The sequence below is a fragment of the Microcebus murinus genome, chromosome 10, assembly GCF_040939455.1.
Source record: "Microcebus murinus isolate Inina chromosome 10, M.murinus_Inina_mat1.0, whole genome shotgun sequence".
Taxonomy (NCBI): Eukaryota; Metazoa; Chordata; class Mammalia; order Primates; family Cheirogaleidae; genus Microcebus; species Microcebus murinus.
In genome coordinates this window covers 3,781,727-3,800,632 of record NC_134113.1, presented here as the reverse complement: position 1 = coordinate 3,800,632, position 18,906 = coordinate 3,781,727, and the positions used below count along the sequence as shown (strand labels likewise).

The 18,906-nt window shown below is 66.2% G+C and overlaps 1 protein-coding gene across 1 annotated transcript in view; it reads right to left on the bottom strand.

Moving 5' to 3' along the window:
• The window catches only part of WNT7B (Wnt family member 7B), a 50,298-nt gene extending 32,418 nt beyond the window's left edge, over positions 1–17,880 (bottom strand). The window contains exon 1 of the mRNA XM_012757323.3: positions 17,793–17,880. Coding sequence (XP_012612777.1) covers positions 17,793–17,863 — 71 coding nt within the window. The 5' untranslated portion in view covers positions 17,864–17,880. The remainder of the gene's footprint in view (positions 1–17,792) is intronic.
• Positions 17,881–18,906: the final 1,026 nt, after the last annotated feature.

Genomic DNA, 18,906 nt, shown 5'->3' with positions numbered 1-18,906 from the left:
ACAATAATGGGGCTGCCAAAATAGGCAAGAATGAGAACTCCAGGCATCCTCACAATGATTAAAGGAAGCACACTTAAAAGTGAAACGTCAGCATGAAAAAGCATTCCTGCGTGCCCTGTCTGTGTGCCCGGCCTGGGGTGGCGCTACCCTCCTGCGGCAGGTGCTTGTGGGGGCCGCTGGGTGCTGGCCTGAGCCAGAACCCCTGCAGGCCCCCCCACCCCAGCTGGGACTCAGTCCACAGATGCCACCAGCCTGTGCCCACCAGCCAGCCTGTGCCCACCAGCCAGCCTGTGCCCACTGGGCCCTCAGCCTCTGAGGAGCCTGAATGTGGGTGACAGTCTGCCTTGGCAGCCCCCAGGCAGTGACGAGTGGGGACAGAAGACCCTGGGGGCTGTGGGATGGAGGGAGCTCATGGCCCTTGGTCGGGGGGGCCCTCCTGCTCTCTGCCTGTGCCCCGTCTAGCACTCAGGCCCAGAGGGCAGAGCTGCCCACCCACGAGCCCTCCTTCCACCCAAAGATGCTGGGAGGGGACAGAGCGCTGGGCTGCAGCCACTCTGGCTAAGACCCGTGTCAGTGCCAGGCCCCACCCCTGCCAAGGCCCAGCCTGGGGGCTCCCCCTCCTCATGCATCCTCGGGAAGCATCGGGGTGACCTGCCATTGCACAGTCGGGGAACCCTGAGCTCAGCTCGGGCAGCGTCTCACCTGTGCCCAGGATTGGAGCCATCCTGTCCTCTCCCTGTCTCTGTGTAGGGCACCACTGCTGCATCCGGGCGGTAACCCCCCTCCAAAGCCTGCCCCAGCAGGTAGGAGTCTAACCTAAATCCCTCATGCTGCTGGGGTTTTCAGCGGCTGGAGGCAGAGTGAGCACCTACTGTGTGCTGGACTGGGCTGAGAGTCCCTTCAGGGTTGCTATTTCAAAGCCTGGGGGGCCAGGTGCTATAATAATCATTATTATTATCGTTATCATCTCAGAATAGGAATCAGAGGTGCAGAGAGGTTTGGCGCCTGCCCAGCAGCTCAGGGAGGCGGGAGAGAGCAGGGGCTGGAGTCCCTACCTCCTGCTCCTGGCCGGTCAGTGCCTTGTCATCAGCCCTTCCCTGTGACACATCCCGTCCCTGACGCTCAGAGGGGGTGGGCAGGGCGTGGTCACTCATCTACCGGGAGACCCACCTCCCCTGTAAGTCCGTGGGGGCAGGAGGCTGCGTTTGGGGCCAGGCTGTGTTGGGGGTGGGCCTGCCCTGAGGGGCTGTCGAAGAAGGAAGCCACCCCCCTGTCCCCCCACCCCCACCCCGTGCACCAAGCTGGGAGGAGTCTCTCATGCTACAGGCTGAGTCACGGGCCCTCCCCAAACAGGCCCAAGCCCCCATCACTGGCTCCCGGATGGCAGGAAGCCTGTCTTGTCCCCCACGATACCCCGTGCCTGGTGCATGGCAGACCCCCAGCCATGCTTGCCGGGGGCGGGGTGAACGGATGGATGACGGACAGCCAGTGAGTGCTGGGCCGATGCATGGAGTCGGCTCAGGCACACGGGGGGGGGGGGGGGGGAGACACCCTTCCCCGAAGTGACCGGACAGCGGGCCCTGCTCGTGCAGACAGGGATGAGGCAGCTGGGACGCCCTCAGCAGGGCTGGGGCTGAGGGTGGACGGGGCGTGGGCTGCTGGGGTGACTGTGGCGTGTCCCCTTGTCACTCGGGCTGCGTGTCACAGGTTGGTCCAAACCAGCCTGCATCCTCACCTCCTCACCTGTGGCTGAGAAATGTCAGCGGCCCGTGTCGAGGCCTCCCGGCACTTGGAATTGGGCCGGGGGTGAGGTGATGGGGGTTATGGGTGAAGCCACCCCGTACCCCTCGCTGGGGCTCTGGCTCCCTCCCACCCCAAGAGACAGGAGACGCCGTGTCCTTCCAGGCTGGCTGCATGACACGAGGGGACATCCTCTCTGACCCAGAGAAGCCTCTGGCCAACTTGAGGGCCACAGGGCTTAAGACGACAGCCATGGGTGTGGCCTCGTGTGCTGAGGCCACCGGAGCCAGGCACCTGACCTCAGTGCCCCGTTTCTCCTGCAAGTTCTCCAACAAACGGCCCCACACACCACAGCCCGGGACGGAGACGGCCAGCCGCGGGCAGACAGTCCATGCGGCGCTGACCCCACCTGGCCGGGCCCCTGCCCTCCCCTTCTCTCTGGACTGAGCCCCAGCTCCCAGCACGGGGACCCAGGCAGCTCTGCCCCCAGGTTTCCACGCTGGAGCAGCCGGAACGCCGGGAATGTTCCCAGGGCAAGGACCAGGGCAGAGCAGCACTCTACGGGAAGACACAGGCTCCCAGTACCTCCTGGAACCCACAGTGAGCCTGCCCCGGCCTCGACACCCCTGATGCCCCAGAGCCACCGGAGCCAGGAGCGGGGACCCTGGGGGTATCTGCCCCAAGCTAGCATGCACCCCCTGAAAAGTGCATTGGGGAGAAGGAGGGGCTCTCACAGGCACACCCCGCTCTGCCCCTGGGGCTGCCCACGCGCAGCCTGGCCTGGCCCCGGCCTGCTCCTCAGCCCAGCTCCACAGGGCCGTGGCCCCCGAGCCTGCCAGAGCCCCTCCCCACCCCCAGCCGGGCTGCTCCTTGCTGGCCGCCTGGCCAGGGGCCCCAGGCGCACCCCTCATCCCTCACTCTCACCCTCCTGACCTGCCCTGCCCACAAATCCACAACCTCTCCACGGCAGAGACCCCTGCCCACCCACTGGCCCCCTCTGGGAGCCGCAGGACTCTGTGGCTGACCCCTTGGGCTTGGGTCAGGGTCTGCCCACCCCACCAGCTGCAGACGCCCCAGGACAGGGGTCCCCAACACTGCCCAGCCCCTGGCCAGGCCTAAGCTAGCCTCAGACAAGAGCTGCCTCCACACCTGGGGAGGCTGGGGTCCCCCGATCCAGCTTCCTGGGAGGTGAGGACAGGCTGGCCGGCCTCGGCCGGATCCCCGCCTCCCTCCCAGCCCGGCCCCAGCCCCAGCCCTGGCCCCAGCCCCAGCCCTGGCCCCTGGCCCCGCTGCCCAGCTGCCCTGAGCGCCTCCAGCCCACGCTCCTGGCCCGGGGCACTTTGTGATTCTTCCTTCTCGGGCATCCTCCAGCAAAATATTTGAAGAATGTTCTAATTATCTGTGATCAGCCAGGGAGGCGGGCCTGGGTCCACTCGTCCAGGAAGTAACTCGGCAGATACCCAGGAGGGCAGCGTCTGGCCCCCACGCCCACCCAGGCCGAGTCTCCGCCAGCCTCTCCCTCGGGTGCAGGGGTTGGCCGGGAACTTTCCAGCCACACACGGCTCTTCTCTGGCCCTGGAGTCCAGCAGGGCTCCGTGGGGCAGAGTGTGGGGCCAGGGCTAGTGGTGGCCTCAGTGTTTCTGCCTGTCAAATGGGATAAGAATGTCTGCTGGGTCTGGGGTCATTCCACAGCCCCCAGACCCCCCGTAGGCTGCAGACTGGCCAGAACAGAGCTCGGCCCTCACCTGCCCACGATGCCTGGCCCCCACCCCCATGAGCTACTGCTCTGCTCAGAGAAGCCAGAGAGGGCATGCCACAGAGCCACAGCTGGGCACCAGCAGGGTCCACAGAGCCCTCATCCGTGGGATGGAAAGGCGAAAATGGAACAGACGGGATCAGAGCCCAACACAGCTGATGCCAGGGGCCCGGTGGTACTCAGGCCACCTGTCCTTCCCTGTCTCCTTAGAGTCTGCTCATCTTCCCTCTGCTGGCCCAGCTTGGTGGGGGGGACGTGAGCTTGGGCCAGAGGCCTGGCCACTTCCACACCCCCGAGCCTCCGGCAGGCCACCCAAAATTGTTCTGAGCCTCGGTTTTGTCATCTGAAAGTAAGGGGCAATCGGCCCTCCTTTGGCAAATGACCACTCCCCTCCCCCAGCATGGATGCCAAGAACCTGGGCACAGGTGAGGCCCAAGTGTCAGAGGGCAGGTCCAATAGCAGCACCCCCGGCCACCTGGCCCATCCCTTCACTTGCCCTTCCCCCCTCCCCCCACATACACCTGTGGTCAAAGGACAGGCCAAAGACCCCCTTCCTGAGCGGCGGCCACTGTGTGCTGGCCCCTGGGCCACTTCCCCACCCCGTCCCATCCATGCCCACAGCAGCTCTGCAGGGTGGGCCTTGCAGATGAGGAAACCGAGGCCGAGAGTGCCCAGAGGGAGCTGCAGGGGGCAGGGAGGAGGGTTCCCAGGAGGGGACTCGAGAGCAGGGCCTGGAGGCAGGAAGCCTGGGAGAGAGCAGGGCTGATGCGCCAGGGCCCAGCTGGGGCGTGAGGCCATCCCTCTCCCCTCCCTGCTCGGTCTCAGTTTCCCATCTGTGCAGTGAGGGACGGAGGCAATCTAAGTACCTGCAGCTGTATCCTAAAGAGGGTTGCTGGGGTTTGGAATCCTGTGTTCAAGTCCTGCTCAGCTGCTGGCTCTCACTGGCCTCCCTGGGCCTCAGTTTGCCCCTCTGTCCGGGGAGAAAGCCCTGCTCGTGGGTGGGGCCTCCTGCAGGCTGTCCCCTCTGCCGTGCAGGGCCATGCCTGCCGAAATCTTTCCAGGCCACTGCCCCTCTCAGCTCGCCGCCCGCAGTGTTCCCGGGGAAGAGAGCGCAGCGTCTGCTCACTCGCTCCTACCCCCGGCAGGCAGCTGCCCTCCCAGCCTCCCACATAGCTGGCATTCCTGGCCTGGCATCCCGGGACCCCACCCTGGAGAGAAACCAGGCTGTCTGGGGGAAAGTGGGCAGAGGGGCAGGGGCCTGGGCAGCGCTGAGGCCACTGGAGGTGGGCAGGCCGCAGCCGGGGGTCCGACACACCCCCTGCGGGCACAAGGAGCCCATGGCTAAGGAGACCAAGGGTGCTGGCGCCCCCACGTCTGCTAAATCTGTTAAATCAGAGCCTCACCCAGTCATTGTGAGCGTGCTGACCTCCGACCTCAGAACCTTCCAGATCTCTACCATCATGACACACACGAGTTCTGGCCACACTAGACCAGCCCATTCCTCTCCAGGGGCACTCTGCCAGCAGCCAGGCAGGACTGCAGACCCAGTTTGGCGCCTCCTCCTCCAAGAAGCCCCCCACCCCGGGTCTCTCAGTTCTCCCCTTCCCGCTCCCAGCTAGATCGACCTGTGCCGGCTCCTGGGGAGGCCACTGGGGCCCAGACGCAGCGACACCCTTCCCTGGGCCTCACCCCCACCCTTCTCTTTGCTTCCCAACACCACCAACACCCAGAGGTGCCATGGCACCGAGCCCACACAGCGAGCTGAGGCCCAAGCAGGGGTGAGACCCCCACCCCCACCCCAGCCCCGGCCTTGGCCCTGATGCCCCAGATCTGTCGGACGCGGGGGCGTCTTGCAGGTCTGGGTGACCAGGATGCCAACCTGAAACCTCAGGACAGATGGATGGGCGGACAGGCGGGCGGAACAGGTGGGAGGGAGCTGGCAGGCCCTGCTGGCCCACGGCCAGGCTGGGAGTCTGGACACTTCGTGGCTGGGCCAGCCAGCGCCTCGGCCTTCCTGGCCACTCTGGACATGGTCTGAGCGGCAGGTCTGGGGGCCGAGCCCCCGCGGGTAGTGGACAGCGAGCCACCGCCTCTCTGCAGCCTGCAAGGCAGGCCTCCGCTCCTGGCCCCGGGACCCAGCCTTAGTTAGGCCTTTACCTCCACTTCCAGCTCTGCCTGCTCCCGGCCTCCTGTCCTCCCCGGCAGGAATCTCCACCTCCACCTCACGGAGGGCAGCAGGGGGACGCCAAGGCTCAGCTCTGGGCCTACGACCAGAGCGACTGCCAGTCCTGGCTCTCTCTCCCCCGCCCTGGGAGCAGCCCGGGCTCTGCACCACCGGCTGCTGCTCAGGCGGGCCGAGGCCGTGGGAGGGAGGACGTCCCTAACGCAGAGCCATCACACGCACGCCCTGCCTTGCCCCAGAGATGCTGGAAAGGACGCAAAGGAGAACGGGGTGGGGAACCAGGTGCCCGACACCTCGGGGAGCTGCAGCCCCACGGCTGCAGAGCCAGGCTCTGAGGGCGGACAGGGGCCCGGGGCCTCAGCCCCACAGCAGCATCAACCGATCTGACGCCGACTGACGGCAGCCCCAGCCTGGCATCTCCAGGGGCTGTGTCCCCAAGGTCCCCATGCCCTGTGTCCATGTGCCCTGGGAGCTACTGCAGGCGGAGAGAGACTGGAGCCCAGAGCTGCGACTCCCGGCCACCCCCAGGCACACGTCTGAGCGCCTGCACGGGCTAGTCCCTGGCACCCCAGCCTGTGTCACGGGTCTGGGGCTCAGGCAGGTCTCCCTGAGAGGCTGGGCATGCCCGACATGGTCCTCCACCCTGGGCAGTGCCACCAAGGGAGGTGACAGCCCTGCTGAGGCAGTGCTGCCCCACCCAACCGCGCCCTCGTCACACCCCCAGGCCTTGCCCATGCAGGTCCCTTCCCCAGGAAGCCCTTCTCCTTCCCTCCAACGTTTCCATCGGTCACCTTCCCGGAGAGGTCTCCCCTGGTCCACCCGCACCGCAGATGGCCGAAAGACTCCTGCCCCGGGGACCGCAGGGCTTTGGGGGAACGATGGGGGAAGGGGGAGGGGAAGGGGTTCCTTCCCAGTCACCTCCCACATCTGGCCGCTGTGATGCCGGGATGAGAAGAGCAGGCTAGGAGTGGAGGGCTAGCAGGATGGGGAGGTGTAGAAAGGAGGGCCATGGACCCAGATGGGGAAACTGAGGCCCAGAGAAGGGGAAGGATGTCCCCAAGGTTGCCACAAATCCATGGCTGGGCCAGGCGCAGGCTCTAATCTCCCCTGTACCACACACAACCGAAGTGACCCCGAAGAGGTGACAAGCTGGCCGGCCGGGGCTGCCTTTTCTCCCTGCTCAAACTAGTCTCAGAGCCACGGGTCGAGGCCGGGGCAGGAAGGGACCCGAAACAGGAGGCCGCTGGGCTCCCCACGCCCACCAGGGCAGCTGCACCTCTGGTCCCGAAGCTCAACCTGGAGGCAGCCCTGAGACCCTGGGGAGGCCTGGCTCAGGACCGTGGTGACTCCTGGTCAACAGACAATTCTAACCAGCTGGACTAGTCGGTCTCTCAACCCACGTAAGAGCACAGGCAGCAAACTGGAAGGGCAACAGTTGGCTGGAGGTTACAGAGGCATCAGCGAGAGGCCCCGGGAGGCAGCCTGGACCTCACGGCCAGCAGCACCGGGTTCAAATCTGGGCTCAGCCACTGTGGCTGTGACGAGTGACTCACTCTGCCGCCTGCCGCAGCGGACGGCCCTTCCTTAGCTCCCCTTTTCTGGCCGTCGGGAAGAAACAGACTCAACAGCAGGTTGCTGTGCACATGTCAGGTCCACCGGGGAAGGCCTTTCGGGGGCCCCCAGTCCCCCAGAGCGGGGAATGCCCAGGCCCGAGTCCCCCAGTCAGGCATCCGAGCTTTCCCATCTGAAAGCGTCTTTAGAGCCGTCGTACCACTGGGGATGATGCTCCAGCCTACGTCCTGGCTCAGGACCCCTCTGCACGCTGGCCACACCCACGGCTCCTTCCCCCATTCACAGCTCCAACCCGGCACCACTGTGGCGGGACGTTTGAGCGCAAGGAGCTTGGGAACAGGGATCACAGTGTGGGGGGGGGGGGAGGAGGCGCTGGTGGCCCACAGGTGCCATTGGAGGGGACTCCCAGCGCAGGCTCGCTCGGGCTCTTCTGGGTCATTGCTGGTGCCGGGAGCTGCTTGTTGGGGGCTGGGGGGGCTTCCTCCCGGGCCGGCCCCCAGTCTTCACGGCCTAAAGCTGCAGCATCGCGGTGTCTTCCGCACACGGCCTCAGACCGCGGCCTCGAGGCATCCCGGCACCTCAGCAGCCACCTGCGCCAGCCTGGGGCTGGAGGGGCCATCGATGGCCAGGGGTGCGAGCCCCACCCTGCCACTCTGCCTCTCAGGCTGCAGGATGGCCTCAGCATCCTTACCTACGGAAAGGGCCACCCACACCACCTGGCTGCCTTGTACAGGAGGACCCATGAGCGCTGGCTCCTCTGCCCTGGCAGGGCCCCTCCCCAGCATCCCTGGCCCTCACTCCTCCTACACCTGCTTGTATGCCTCCAGGACCGGAGAGCTCACTGCCTCTCTGCCGACAGCGGAGCTGGCCAGAGCCTCAGGATCTACCCTCAGGGTGAGGACACCCTAGGTGGGGGCTGCAAGGGGGAGGGGCTCGGGCAGGCTGAGCAGGAAGACAAGGAAGGGAGGAGGGAGCGCACCTGTACCCACCCCCACCCCGCCGGCCGGCCCGAGGAGGCCCCCAGCCCCTTGTCAGGGAGGGAGGACAAACGGTGGTTTTGTCCTTGGCCAGCGGGCGGCCCGCGCCACACAATGACCCTTTCATCGGGCTGCAGGAGCCCTGGGCCGGGGTTTCATCTGACAAGGGAGGGCGCCCGGCCTCCTGTCCCCTTGGGAGGGGCACTGAGCCCTATCCGAGCTGGACCCAGGGCCACGAAAAATGGCAGCCTCGGGGGAGCCCACTGTAGCCCCTCCATTGGCCAGGAGGCGAGGAGAGTCTCGAGAGGCAGGAGCCTGGCCACCGGCCGCACGGTGGCCCCTGATCTGGGCACTGCCCACCCGACCCTGAGCTGACAGGTGGCCTGGGTCTCCAAAATTGAGCCTGCTGCCCCCCACGCCCCCATGCTACTGCCGCCCTCAGGCTCTGTCCAGGGTGGCCGGATGACAGAGCGATGGTCCAGACCCCGCAGGGGCTCTGGGCTCCCCATGGACACCCACAGGCTGGCTGTGCAGCCCCGGCCCACCTGCCCCAGGGAACATAGCCAGGCAGAAGGGACAGGGCAGGAGTGTGACTTGCTGGGCCTGTGTCCACTGCATACCCAGAGGGGCCTGGGACAACGTGTGAATGAGGAACCCTCCCCTGCCTTCATGGCCAGCGCCACTCCACTCACAGCACCTCCAACAGCTGGCTGCAACCCTGAGGCCCCGAGAGACCCCGGGACCCCGCTCCCTGTGGGACCACCATGGAGGAATGTCCCTTCGGAGGCAGCAGTGGAGCCAGGTGAGGAGCCCAGAGCTGGGAGGGCTGGACCCCTGGGCTCTGGGTGACCTCAGGAAATGGTCTCTTCTCTGGACCCTGGCATTCCATCTGCCGCCTCGGCAAGGCGCCGCGAGCCTCCCTCAAGGGAACCCCCGGGTGAAAGTGTTTGACAGTCAGTGTTGTTCCCTCTTCCAGGAGTCTCTCTCATGCTCCTGTTTAGCCTGGCCAACTCCTATCCATCTTCAAAACCCTGTCTGGGGCAGGACACGGCGGCTCGTACCTGTAGTCCCCGCTACTCGAGAGGCTGAGGCAGGAGCATCACTGGAGCCCAGGAGTTGGAGGCTGCAGTGAGCTGTGATGAGGCCACTGCACTCCAGCCTGGGCGACAGAGCAAAACCTTGTTTTAAACAAAACAAAACAAAAAACCTGTCTGGGTGTCATCTCCTCCGGGAAGCCCTCTTAGATATCCTAGAGAACTCACCACTCCCTATTGAACGAACAGAGCCACCGAGCCTCCCTGTGTCGCCAGCAGCCAGCCTCCCTGCTCCCGGTCACTGAGAACCAGAGTGACCCGTCTCCTTGGCACTGCCCGTGCGCCAGGCGCCAAGCCGCATTTGCTCACTGGGTTCTCACAGCCACCCTGAGGTTTGACCCCCCTGAGCCCCACTGTACACACGGACAGCTGAGGTCAGGGGACACACCAGGCAGAGGAGGTGTAGGCAGGACGAGAACCTGTGTCTCGGCCACCATCATGCCCTTGGCCTCCCCAAGACAACTCATGGCTGGACGACGGCCCACCGCAGCCCAGGAGGAAGCACGGGGGCCCCTCCCTCCCTCCCTCCCTCCGTCCGCACACACACACGGGCACGGGGGTCATTTCCAGAACGCGCCCTTCTCCACTTTGGCTCACCGCAGGGAGTCTCACCCACATGGAGCAGAGTTTGGGGAGTTCTCTGCGACCAGAGTGGCTCCGTTTGTCCACCCCTAGCTGGGGGTCCCGGGGGTGAGATTTTGTGGGGTCTCCCAGCTCTAACCTCCACGAGCACACCGCTCCGGAGTGTTCCGAGACCTGAGCCTTCAGGGGAGGGCTCTCCATCCCACACGACCCTGAGGAGACGAAAGCCCAGGGAGGCCCGCGGGCCTGCTGGGGCCACACGGCAGAGCCGCTCCCATTCGGACCCTCCAGGCCAGGAGCTGCCCCTCCCCGCGGGCGACCTGTCCACGCCTGGGCCGGCCGCGTGGCCCCATCCTGCCCCCACACGGCTGTGATGCCATGGGACCGGGCCTGATTCAGCACCCCCACCGGGGTCATGCCCACAGGGTTTCTGGGACTGCGGTTGGCACCACCGAGGAAGCCACAGCGGTGGAGCCGGGAAGAGGCCCGGCCTCGGCAGGGCAGTGGTGAGCGCCCCCCCGCCCCACAGCCAGGTGGTCGGTGAGTAACCGCCCCGTCACCCATGACTCACCCGGCTCCCCGGAGCGGGCAGTCACCATGAGAGGCTTGTGCCGGAAGACCTGGGGGGACCGTCACAGCCAACCCCCACATCTGGAAGAGGAGGGCCGGGACCGGAAGGGACCTGCCCAGGACAGTAGCCCAGCCTGGGCTGACTCAAGGCCTCGGCCAGGCCCCCATCCCAGCTGACCCAGCACCGCAAGCCTTCCTCTTGGCCTTCGGCCCCCACCTGCACTCCCTCGGGCCCTGGCTGACCCCCTGGCCCTGAGAGACCCTGGTCTGACGACACAGGCACAGCAGCGAGGCCTGGCCAGGGCTGCCTAGCACGGCTGGGCCGAGCTCGGTGTCCGGCGGGGGCCCCGGGCCCTTCCAGGCCAACACACCCGTCCAACCCGATCAGTGGCAAGGGCCCAGGCATGCGTCTGGGATTCGGTGTGTGCGGACCACAGCCCAGGACAGGGAGCTGGGAGAGCAGCCCAGATGAAAGGGGCAGGATCAGCTGTCGGCCAGTGTCTGTGATCCCAGCAATGAGATGCTTTCTGGAAAGTTCTCTGGAGCAGAACGAAGCCTCCACCCAGCGCCCCTCCTAGCCCTGGCATCCTTCTCCAGCATGCACAGGACTGAGGGTGGGCTGCTGTGGCGTCCCACCGCCCCGAGCACCGACCGCCTCACCTAAGCCAGCCGTCCCCGCCAGGGTCTTGTCCCTATGCATGCCTTCATTGCACCCGCACAGGCACTGCTCCCACCAAACAGGGCAGGGCAAGCCCCAGAGACCCCCACAGCCTCCCCCTCTCACTTCCGGGAACATATCTGAGTTAGCCTCTGCTTGGGAAAGCCGGGCGTCAGCGTTTTCTTCCCCCTGGGGCTAAAGATCAGGCTGGACCGGAGCTGGGCCAGGGCTGCTGGCGGTGGGGCAGGGACGCAGCCTGCCTTACTATCCCCCACCGCCCACGCCTGACCCCAGCACCGGCCCAGGCACATTTGGAAAATCTGCTCCCCTGGAAGAATTTCTGCCAGCAATGCCGGCGACTCACAGTCAGGGGAATGGATGACGGTCACTGCATGCCCCTGCATGCAGGGGCCACCCTGAAGGAGAACATGGGTCCACTGAGGTCTCCTGGCCACCACCTGCACCAGCTGCCCCTCGAGCTCTGCCTCAGCCTCGATCCCACCAGCTCAGCGCCTTGCACCCCTCCTCCTCTCACAGGCTTACTCCAAACCAACCCCGGAGGACTCCTGGTTTTCCACCCTGGACCCGATGCATGAACACCAAACCTCAGCCAGCCCTGAGGCTCCAAAAATGGTTTCTCCAGCGGAGCGGCTGCGATTCCCTAGCAAGGCTTAAAGACTGAAATGCCAGGATTCTGGGGAGAGGGAGGCTTCCCCAACTCCAAGAACCGAGGCTGGGATTCCAAGGCCCCCTTGGTTGATCCAGTTCCTGGGAGGGACACCCAAAGCAGGACGCTCTGGCACAGCACTTCTCTAGCCTGCGTCCCCGCGGATCAGGCGGTCCCCACCAGGCATGCGCCTTGCTACCACCCCCCCCACCCCCAAGGCGATGCCTCCACAGCCGGGGCTGCCCGCCGGGCCTGGAGCGCTCTCTGCACCCGGACCTTGTAATTATGTCCCACAGCCCGGGAAACCGCGGGCCTCGCAGCATCTGGCTGCGGTTGCGAACTTTTGTTTCAAGATGCGCGACTATTTATAGAAGGAAAACTGGTAGGATAGTAATTTCCTAGGAGCTGGAAGAGAAATTGGCTGCGTCTTTATTAAATGGGGGCGGGGGCGCGGCGATTTATTAGGACTGCGACCGCACGGGGAGAGGGGGTGGCGCTGGGAGCTGGAAGGCAGCGGCTGCCCCCTCTGGCCGCGTTAGACGACCCCGGACGTGGCCCGCGTGTAAAGGAGAGGGAGGGGGAGGGGAGGAGAGAGGGAGGGAGAGCCGGCTCTGAGGTTTAATCAGTAGCATCCAGCTTAAATTCCCCCAAACGGCGGTTCCATAAATCAAACTTCTTTTTAAGTTGGAGGCCAGAGCATATGCGTCCCATTAGGAATCGGGCGAAGCCGCCGCTGCGCGGATGCGCCCCCTCTGCTCGCTGGGCCGGACTGGGCCCTGCCGGGAGCTTCTTCAAGCCCGGTGGGCGCTGCCGGGCCCTTTGCACCCGCGCGCACACGCTGCGCGCGCTCCCTCGACCCGAACACCTGGGCGAAGCGCGGCCCTCTCCACCCAACGCGCGCCGTCCTCGCCCCCAGGTGAGGAGTGGCGGGGCTTGGATCAGGCCGTACAGCACAGCAGGAGGGCGCGAGAAGCTGCAGCGACTTGGGGTGCAGCCTGGGCACTGTCTGGTGGAGCGCAGCATGCACGTGTGTCCCAGTGTTTGCGCGGCGGAGCGGGGGTGTGCGCGCGGCTCTCTCAAGTGTGGCGTTGCCATTCGCGCCGCATGGGTTAATAGGGGGAGGGGTCCCTCGCTGGTGTAGGACTCAGCTGGGACACACAGGGAATCTCCTTGTCTCCCGAAAGCCCTCCAGCCCTCACGCACAGCCTGGTCTGCGCGGGTACTCAGGCCACTCTCAGGCCACTCTCTGACCCCAAAACCGGGACTTCTCACTGCTGCAGCTGTACCTAGGTGCTCCACCTTGGCAAATTAAGCCAGCGAAACGACCTAAAGTCCCTCGGCTCCAGTGCGCGCCGGTCAGCCGGCGCCACGCCCAGGGGCCTCGCTGCCCGGTTCCCTGCCCACCGGGCTCCACGGCCTGGGCCCCACCCACCCACCCCGCGCGCCGCCCGCGGCACTCACAGGTAGCTGCCGCTGGACAGGAGGAGAAAGATCTGCGGGCAATAGACGGAGAGGAGCGCGCTGCGCGGCGACAGCAGGAGCATGGTGGGCCGGCGCGCCTGGCGGGGCTGGACAGGCCCCGCGGCAGGGCGCCTGGGCCAGCTGAGGCTGGGGTCCCCGCGGCGCTCCCTGATGCAGGGCGACGACGCTGGGCGCTAGGGGCCGGGGCTCGCTGGCTCGGGCGCAGTGATCACCCGTGCCCCGCCGCCTGGGCAGCGCATCGCGCTGGGTCTGGGGCGGCGGCAGGAGCTGGGACTGGAGTGCCGGGCGGGGACCGGTCCAGGGGCAGCGGGTGCGCCTTAGCGGCCGTCTGGCCCTCCGTCCGTCTGTCGGTGCGAACTCGCTCTGTCGGCTCTGTCGCTCGTTCCTGGCTCACGTCTCCAAGTCTCCCGAGGCGCGCAGCTGCCATTGGATGGGCCGCCCCTACATCCGCCTCCTCCCCCCGGCGGGTTTTTTTAAAGGGGAGGCTGACCGGAGCGTGCGGTGGGAGCCGCCTCCGGGGCTTGCCCAAGTTGCCTTGGTCGGGACATCGCCACCCCCACCTTCAGGGAGCCACACAGCTCTGGCCTGGCTCTGGAGGGCGCACCTAGGGGGAGGCACCGCGGAGTAGCCGCGGAGGCGTGTGCTCCTCTTGGGGCAGCGCTCGGCAGCGCGTGCTCCTGTGTGCCTGCATGTGCCTGCATGTGCCTGCATGAGCCTGGGGGACAGACAGAGGCGGGCTGGGAGGGCGCAGGTGTGTGTGCACAGACGCACTGTGTGCGATGCCTCTGCCTGTGTGCGCCCCTGGGCTTGGTGAGGCTGGCTGTGGGTCGCAGCCAACCAGGTCTGCCCTGCGCCGGTGCCGTAGCCCGGTGTCTCTGCAGCACCCTGCCTGCCTGTGCGCCTCTTTGGAAAGGGGCCACCAGCAGGTGTTGCTGTCCTCACACAGGCCCCCAGCTCTGGTTTCCCTGGCCCCCTTCTTTCCCTCTCCTTTGAGGGGCTGGCTGGGATGGGTGTGGGGAGGACACACTTTCCTAAACAATCCTCCTGCTTCCAGTAAGATTTTTATTTTTTAATCCCAGAAACACAGGTTCGGAGTCCCCACCTCCTATTGTGTGCCAAGCCTGGCTACATATGAATGTCTCTCTAGAGGCAGCGTCAACCCCGTCAGCTGGGGCATGGGGCAAAGGCACAACGCAGGGGAGACGGCCAGAAAAGGGGAGTCTGTGCAGTGTGGCCAGTGGTCCTGAGAAAATGCACGTCCTGGCCTCTAGACCTGGCTCGGAGACTCGTTCCCAGCCCCCAGCGGGAAGGAGCCGCCTCCCGCACCTTCATGCCTCCTGGTCCGGGCTCTTGGGCCTCTCTGCTTCTTGCCCCAAAGGCAGGCGCAGTCCTGGAGCAGGGCTGGTCCTAGAACTATAGTGACTCTAGTTCCAGTGGGCAGAGGGTGCCCAGACTCCAGACTGGCTCCTCCAAGTCCTGCTTTGGCCTCCTTCAGAGCTGGAGCTGAAGGCTGCTCAGTTCAAAAAGGGCCCTGGGTGAGGAACTATGACTTCCCAAAGCCTTTAGGTTTTCAAATGGCTCGAAATCCAAGGCGCATCTGTTCTTGGGGCCCCAGCCCCAGGGGATTGTGAGGGCTGAGTTCTAGTTCCTGCTTGTGTGGGAGCACCCCCCCCCAGACTGTACACGTGAGCTGCACCAGGCTTAGGGGTCCAAGTGTGTGATGGCTGCTCAAGCTCAGGTCGGGGGTGAGGGAGGCTTCCCTGGGTACATTCAAAAACAGGCAGCCTGCAGGTGTGGTTCAGGAGCTGTGATCGGAGAATACACCCCCAGTGCACACAGTCTCTGATTTCTGGTTAGAACTTTACGACTGTAAAATTCCAACTCCTGGGATTCAGAGGCCCTGGAATACACTGCCTGGAGCCATCCCCAGGGTGCTGGCCTGGGTGATATCTTGGTCATTAGCACTAAGAAAGGCGTTACTGGTGTCCACAGGTGCTTATTAGGACCGCACCTCCACTGCCCCCAGGGCAAACGCCCCCGGGGCTAACCTGCCCAGGGCAGTGAGGTTGGTGCTGTCCTCCCAGTTTTTCAGACAAGGGAAGGGAGTCTGGGAGGTTAAAGAACTCACAAAAGGCCATAGGGTAGGAGTGACAGGAGGACTGATGTCCAAGGTGGACGTTGGTCTCAGACTCCCAAACCTTAATCCACTGGGCTCCCAGGTCATTTAACTCCTTAGGACACATGTGGGCCCAGGTGCCCCCTCCCACCCACCTTGCACAGCCAAAGTGGCTTGCAAAGAAAGCAGGGCCCTTCTCCCCAGTGTGGGCTGGCAGTGGCTGAGCCTCTGGCGGTGGGGGTCGGCTGGGCCCCCCACTCCCAGTAGCAGATCCCAGGGCGGAGCTCCAGCTTTCCTGGCTGTCAATCCACAGGGTGTTTGGCGACCACAGTTTGGAAACCCAGGAGTAGGGGGAGTATGTGTTTTAGGGGGGCACATGAGAGGGAGGAGTCTCCCCCTGCAGGGTTCCTGGGTAGGTCTCCTCTCTTTCTTAGCCACGCCCAGAGAGTGGCTGACCCAGGCGGCAGGCGCTCAAGCTGGACCACAGGGAGACCCAGTGGACCTTGCTCACCTGCTCCCTCCTCTCAGACACTGGCCACCACCCTGCTCAGGATGGCCAGAGCTGCAGTCCCATTTACAGAAGCGAACAGGAGACTCGGGGAGGTCACGCAGACCTCCAAGTCCTGGAATCAGCCCGGGAGCCCAGGCTGGGGTGGGCTTCAGCCCCTCCTGCTGCTGCGGTGGGGTTCAGAGAGCTCTTCCCATTAGCTTGCGGGAGGAAGGGGCTGCTTTGAGACGACGCCTGTCCAGGAGCTGATCCTGGGAGGAGTGGTCGGTGGTGGAGGCCAGAGCTGACTCCAGTCCCAGTGCTGCCACTGTTCCCGAGGACAGTGACTTAGCCTCCTGTGCTGCTTCCTCATCCTTAAAGCCAGGAGAGCAAAAGCACCGAACTCCAGGTTTGCGGGAGGGGAAGGCCTGGGTGCTGAGAAGCAGGCAGCAGGGACACAGCCTCATTAAGGGCTGGTGGTCACCTCTGGGGGCCAGCGGGGAGTCGCTGCAGGGCTGCTGAAGAGCCTGGAGGACAGGGCTACCTACCCAACCCCCACCCCGGCAGGCTCAATGCCCTGCACCCCTCGCCTCCATAGACAAACACCCAGGGACACAGCCTGCCCACAGACCTACAATAAACAGGGCCACCAGCAGCCGCAGACACACCCGCTCAGGCCTGCGGGGCTGAGGCTAGGACGGGGCCTTCCGGCCCTGCCTCGGGAGCCACCGGCCTGGGTCCCTGCCGGCTCTGGTCCCTGCCGGCCCTGGGCCTCGCTCTCCCCACTGTACAATGGCGGAGTGGATAGGGGTGGAGGGGGGCGGTGGACGCGACGATTCTCGGGTCGTGCTTCCACCTCCCCGCCCGGGAAGCCGCATCTCCCGCCAGCGATACCGCGACCCGCCCCTCCCGCGGTCCTTTCTCCGCCTTGGCGGCGGCCGGCGGCGCACAGTAGGCGCGCAGGGTGCGGCGGGCGCGGGTGCCCGCAGGGGCGAGGGGCGAGGGGCGAGGGGCGCGGGGCCGGCGCCGGGCGGTGAGCGCCCCGGGCGAGGAGCACCGCACCCCCTCTCGGTCACGCCGCCCCTCCACCCCCACTTCGAGAGAGGCCGAGACAGACTCTGTCTAAAGGAGATCGCGGCTCAACAGGTAAGGACTCGGCTGGGTTCAGGAATGTGGAAATACGACTCGGAGCAGCTACCGCAGCGAGCAGCTAGCGCGGCCCGCCGGGCGCCCGCCCGCCCGGCCGCGCGAGGGGGAGCGCGGCGCGAGGGGGCCCGGCCCAGGGCCCCGGGCGGGCGGGGGCGCGGGCCCCGGACCGAGCCCGGGGCGGCCGGGCCGGCCCCGCAGCCCATCCCGAGCCAGCCGGACGAGTTGTCAAGGCAATTTCAACACGTCCGGGTGATGGATAGAGACGAAGGGCCGCGGCGGGTGCCTCGGCCTGCGCGCTCGCGGCCGGGTACGCGCCCCCCGCCCTCCCGAGTCTCCCCGGCAGCCCAACGCCCCCCGCCCCCCACCCCGGCGCACCCTCCGGGCGGCTAGCACTCGGCCCGGGCTCAGCGCCCAGCGCAGCCCGGAGGAGGGAAGGCGCGTCCCACCCCCAGGGCCTGGAGCCCAAACAGGTGAAAGTACGCGCCGGGCACGCTCGCCGCTACCCGCGAGCCCAGCCGCGGCCGCCTGTGCGCCCGGCTCTCCCTCCTTCTGCCCTGGGCTCGGCGACCCTCGGGGCACCCACCGCCCAGGGGACTCGACTGCGTCTCTGCGGGGCTGGGGCGAGGGTCTGATACGCAGGCCAGCCCTGGAGCCCGGAGAGCCGCCGTGCCCCTTTCTGGTCCCCATGGGGACCCCTGGGAGGCAGCTCCTCCCGGCGTCTTGGCCCGGGGTTGCTGCCCCCGCCCACGGGGATACTCACCCGAGCTTCACGTAGAGGACGCCAAAGCAGAGAAACACGTAGAAAATCCACTTGCGAAAGTTTCTGTGCATGATCCAGGGAGGGGGGCTGCGCCATAGACAGCGGCGGCCGGAGGGGACGCGCGGGCCCGGCGGGGGCCGGGCGAGGGCCTGGGGGCTGCGCGCAGACCGCGTTCAGCCGGCGCTGCGGCTCGGGCGGCCGGCGACGCGCGGGCACTCGGCGCGCGCTGCCACCATGGTGAGCCCGGGGCGCTGCCGCGGCCGCCGCGTGCGCCTGGGAAAGTGACCGGGGCCGGGGGCCGCGACCTCGGAGCCGGGCTGAGCTACCGTGGGGCCCTGCGGTCGCGGGCTGGGGCCCGGGCGCGGCTGGCGGGCGGGTGCTGCCTCCACTGGGCGCAGCTGCCTGGGGCCGTGCGCGCCTCACCGAGCGCCGCGGCGGCCAATGTGTCCGCACTTGTCGGCCTCCCCAGGTGACTCGCGGCCCGGGCGAGCGAGCCGCGAGCGAGCGAGCGCGCCCCAGGTAGGAGGATCCGCCTCCCGCCCGCCTCCTCGCTCGCTGCGCGCTCTCTCTCCCTCACTCCCCGGCTCTCCCTCCCTTTTCTCCTCCCTCCCCCGTGACACAAACGCATCTATCCCCGGGCCCCCTCTCCAGGCCAGCTCCCTTCCGATTGCCCTCCAGGGACTGGGCGGAGTGGGGGGTAGGTGGGAGAGAGTTAAGGGGGGGTGCGGGGGAGGGCGCGGCTCGGAAGAGACACCTGCACTCCTCTGCGCCCGCGGGGGCGGGAGTAGGAGCACGGGTGGGGGTGGGAACGAGAAACGATGGTGCCAGTCCTGGTGGCCACTTGGCTCCCAGTTTCTGGTGGAGAAAGAGACCACCCTCCCCCACCGCCTTTCGGAGCGCGCTTCCCTTTTCCCCAGAAACTGTCCACATGGGGTCCTTGGGGCCATACCCTTAAACTCACTCCAGCAAACCTCCATGGCAGATCCCGCCCTGGCCCCCGGCAGCCAGCACTGTTGCCAGCAGCGCTAACCCAGCTTGGGGACATAGAAGATGGAGGGACAGACAGACTAGTCTGGCCAGATGCAGAGGGATGGCAGGAATGACCTCCTGCAGA